This window comes from Hibiscus syriacus, unplaced genomic scaffold (assembly GCF_006381635.1).
Source record: "Hibiscus syriacus cultivar Baekdansim isolate YM2019G1 unplaced genomic scaffold, ASM638163v2 tig00116965_pilon, whole genome shotgun sequence".
Classification (NCBI taxonomy): Eukaryota; Viridiplantae; Streptophyta; class Magnoliopsida; order Malvales; family Malvaceae; genus Hibiscus; species Hibiscus syriacus.
In genome coordinates this window covers 1,033,180-1,037,825 of record NW_024063490.1, presented here as the reverse complement: position 1 = coordinate 1,037,825, position 4,646 = coordinate 1,033,180, and the positions used below count along the sequence as shown (strand labels likewise).

Here is a 4,646-nt window from a genome sequence, read left to right as displayed (position 1 = left end):
CAGTTGAAGACAAAATCACTATACTTTTTAAATTAACACTAAAACTATTAATAGGTTTTAATCTCTAAAGTTATTGTACAATAAAAAAATATTATTTATACATAAAAATAAAAAAAATATTAAAATCCAAACTCTAAAAGATCAGAATCCACAACATGCTTCAAGAGTCATCATCTCATCCATTAAATAGAACTGCAATTATATCAAATGTTAAACCATACATAGTGTCTTACAAGTGTTATACTACAAGTAGTAAATGGCCATAAATTTTGAAACTAAAATATATTAATAATAGTGCCGGCCATTCTTTTTTGACCAATATGACGTTACCATTAACTCAGTTACACGTCTGGATTAAAATCAAACGGTTCCGCTCAAATGCATAGATGAGATAAGATAAATAGTAAATTATTCGAGATTACTTTAATTTTAAGTTTGATTAATTTTTAGATTGAATAATTTTAATTTTAATTTGAACTCAATTAGATTTTTAATCATTCAAAGCGAGTTATTTAATATCCGACTCGAAAATCTCATGAATAATTCAAAAATTAATTTATTAAACATTTAAATTGTTTAATTTAAATTATTAGTAATATTTTTTGTAATTAAAATTATTAATAATATTAATATTTATATGTCGTTCTTTTTTTTTAAAAATAGAATATAAAACTTTTATGTACTTAAGGTTTAGTTTCAAGTTTGAGTTTGAATTTCAATCGAGTTACGTCTGAAAATATTTGGAGTTCAAATTTTCTCAAGCTTGGGTCAAACTTCAATTTTTTTATTTTAAGTTGAGCTTAAAAATTTTAAGCTTGTAAGTTTTTGAGTTGTGTCTAGCTCAATTTTTTTTATTTTGAATTTGAGTCGAACTTAATAATTTTAAGTTTGTGAGTTTTCGAGTCGAGTTAAATTTAATTTTATATTTTTTGAGTATAGTCAAACTTAATTTTATACTTTTGAAGTCGATTCTCAAGCTTAAATCGAGTGGTTTTCAATCTTACCAAGGGCGAAATTTTAAAATTTATAAAATGAACTTACAAATTTTGAGAAAATAAAAATAAATTATCAATAATATATATATATATATATATATATATATAAATATTTAAAATATATAATAATTTGAAATTTTAAGAGTTGACCCTCCATTCCTACGTCCATCCTCACCGTCTATAAAAGAGCACTTAATCACAACGTCTCTCACGTTCTTCAACAGACACAGCACAAGAAATCCAAAAACAATGGCGTTTTGGCGCATTTTCATTTGTTCCTTACTGCTATCTTCTTTAAGAATGGCATCAGCTTCCTTTTACAGGCCTAGAAAAAGGCCAACTCAAACTTTTACTCAAGAAAGGTTTATCCAGTGCTTTAATGGCAACTCCCCGTTTGCCATACCCCTCTCCACTGCCTTTTTTACCCCCAGCAACGCCTCCTTTTCCTCGGTGCTACAATCGACAGCCCAAAACCTCCGGTACTTAGTGCCTTCCATGCCGAAACCCGAGTTTATCATCACTCCGTTGCATGAATCCCATGTTCAAGCTGCTGTGATTTGCGCCAAGAGGCTGAATATTCACCTCAGAGTCCGCAGTGGAGGCCATGATTACGAAGGACTCTCTTTCGTATCCCAAATCGAATCCCCTTTCATTCTTGTCGACCTCTCCAAACTCCGGTCGGTCCAAGTCGACATCCCGGGAAACAGTGCTTGGGTTGAAGCCGGTGCCACCGTCGGCGAAGTTTATTATAGAATTGCTGAGAAAAGTAACATACATGGCTTCCCTGCAGGTCTTTGCACTAGCCTTGGCATTGGCGGGCACATCACAGGTGGTGCATATGGTTCGATGATGAGGAAATATGGCCTCGGTGTCGATAATGTCATCAATGCTCGAATCGTCGATGTGAATGGCAGAGTTCTCGACCGAGCAGCCATGGGAGAAGATCTTTTCTGGGCAATTAGAGGTGGTGGAGGTGCAAGCTTCGGCATCATCCTTCAATGGAAGATAAAGCTTGTTCCGGTCCCTGCTACCGTGACGGTTTTCACCGTAACCAAATCTCTAGAACAAGATGCTACAAAGATCCTTTCTAAATGGCAAACTGTTGCGGACAATCTCGACGATGATCTTTTCATAAGAGTCATAATTCAAGTAGCAAACGCCGGACGAAACAACTCCAAAACCGTGACAACGTCATACAACGCGCTGTTTCTCGGCGATGCTGAAAGGCTCCTCCGAGTAACGCAACAGAGCTTCCCCGAACTAGGTTTAACACGGAAAGATTGTACCGAAACCACCTGGATCAAATCCGTGCTTTACATCGCGGGCTACTCGAGCACCACTCCTCCAGAGGTTCTTCTCCAAGGCAAGTCAACATTCAAGAACTATTTCAAAGCCAAATCCGACTTCGTCGAAGAAGCCATACCCGAAACAGCACTGGAAGGTATCTGGAAAAGAATGGTAGAAGAAGACAGTCCATTGATGATATGGAATCCATATGGAGGAATGATGTCGAGGATTTCTGAATCCGAAACCCCTTTCCCGTATCGACAACGGACCAAATTCAAGATCCAGTACGTGACCTCTTGGCAAGACGGCGACAACAACGCGTCGAAGCATATCGATTGGATCAGGAGGCTGTACGATTACATGACCCCGTACGTCTCGATGTTCCCCCGAGGTGCATATGTGAATTACCGGGACCTTGATTTGGGGATGAACAAGAACATCAACACGAGCTTCATCGAGGCTAGCCGTTGGGGAGTCAGTTACTTCAAGGATAACTTCATGAGATTGGTGAAAGTGAAAACCAGAGTTGATCCCAACAATTTCTTCAGGCATGAGCAGAGCGTCCCGTCTCTTCAGGGTCAAGCTAGATATTAGTATGAATAATGCACTTCACTTTTGTCCTTAATTTGTACCCTGATGTTGCTTTTATCTCAAGAAAAGAAATAAATATTCTTCACTACTACTATATAATATGTTAAGGGTTTTGGTATCCCTATTAGGTTTGTTTGTATTTGGATTCAACTTTTGTATTTTGAACTTGTGTAATCCCTTAAACTCATTGAATCACATAAAGATGAATGGTTGCGGTTTATAATAAACTTTATTTGTCATTTTTGGAATTGTGTTAAAGTTTGTTTTATATAATATGATGAGGTTTGTAAGTCAAATAAATTTAATACTAAAATTGATTGATATAAGATGATATAAATATAATATGGGTACGCACAAAGATCAACGTCAGTGGTTATAAGAATAGTTACCACATTATCAATTAGTGAAACATTAATGAAAACCCAGGGCTTGGAAAATGAATCAATACAGAAAATTACATCCTAACTATGGTATTCAACTATGTTATTCGGAGTGAAGTGTGAGTATCATATGCTAGTTGGTGCTTGCTTTCATAAACAAAAGGGAGAGTAAACCAAATTATTTAGTATCGTTTTACAATACAATGCAAGAATTTACTTTCATGTATAACAGTGAACCTATAATTATCATGTTCAAATTAATGAACAGGATGTAGTTTTTCTACTGTTTGAATTCTCTTAACAGCAACATTCAAAAGCAGTTAAACACCAAACAGATCTTACAAGGCATCAGGTGGCTTTTAATTGTTCCTTTCACTGCATAAATTTTTTTCTTGAATTTAACATTGAATGGAGGTAAAAATCCTAATAATTCTAAATAATTAAATTGGAACTAAAGAGTTAGAAGAGAACTTAAACTATCCTAACCGACAACATCTTCTTCTTTTCTGGAATTGAATTTAGTACACTTATATGTATAATTTCCACATGACGTGCAACGAATGCTCATTGGAAAAATCATTCTAACATTAATTTGCTGAGTTCTTGGTCCACGGACCCTCAGTAGCTTCCAAGGATCGAAGTCGGCCGGATAGTATTTGTTAATCACTTTCCTCTCCGTCATCACTGTAGAAACAAAATTTTATCAGTGTCAGATAATTGTTATTTCCAAAGTTTGTATGTTCAATTTGCAGCAGGTTGCTAAACATAGTTTAAAGCAAGAAGTTGAAACTAAAGAATTATGATAATTGTCGAAACGATTCTTTGTTTGGATTAAAAAAACACATTTTTTAATTATCTTTTGATTAATTTTTAATTAAAAGTAATGTGATTTTAAAAATTCTCTTGAAAAATTTGGGATTCCCTTTAAATAAAATAAAATACGATTCGATGAGTCGCAACTAATATTTAATTAGGGTGTGATTGGGCACCAAAAAACATATTTGCCATTTTAATAAAAATATTAATTTTAATTAAAACAACAACTTTACGGTCTGCGTACCAGAAAATTGAGTTCGGGAGTCGGTTACACGTGGGGAAGGATTAGCACCCCCCACAACGCCCTAAATCGGTACCTAGTCGATTAATTAATTGTCTTTGCAATGAAATTTACAAGTTCGAATTTAATTTAATTTAAGATCCCTTAAAACAACATTCGTGAACTTTAGAATGAAACTAAGTAATATTTAATTATTTCCTATCGAAAAGAAACGACATCTCGTACCTTGAGACAATCAATTCTTACTCCAATCGAAATAAAGAAATATTACGGTTTCATTGTAATATTCAAATGCACGAAATTAAACAAATTTAATTAAAACTTACCAATCCTTTT

General features: G+C 34.4%; 1 protein-coding gene across 1 annotated transcript; it reads left to right on the top strand.

Annotated features, from left to right (window-relative positions):
• Positions 1–1,226: 1,226 nt before the first annotated feature.
• On the top strand, positions 1,227–2,957 carry LOC120191231 (berberine bridge enzyme-like 15). Its single transcript, XM_039194207.1, has one exon. The coding sequence runs from the start codon at positions 1,245–1,247 to the stop codon at positions 2,874–2,876; it is 1,632 nt and encodes a 543-aa protein (XP_039050138.1). The 5' UTR covers positions 1,227–1,244; the 3' UTR covers positions 2,877–2,957.
• The last annotated feature ends 1,689 nt before the right edge of the window (positions 2,958–4,646 follow it).

Excerpts from the sequence above, each read along its gene's own strand:
- LOC120191231 (XM_039194207.1), top strand. The coding sequence starts at position 1,245 with ATGGCGTTTTGGCGCATTTTCATTTGTTCCTTACTGCTATCTTCTTTA.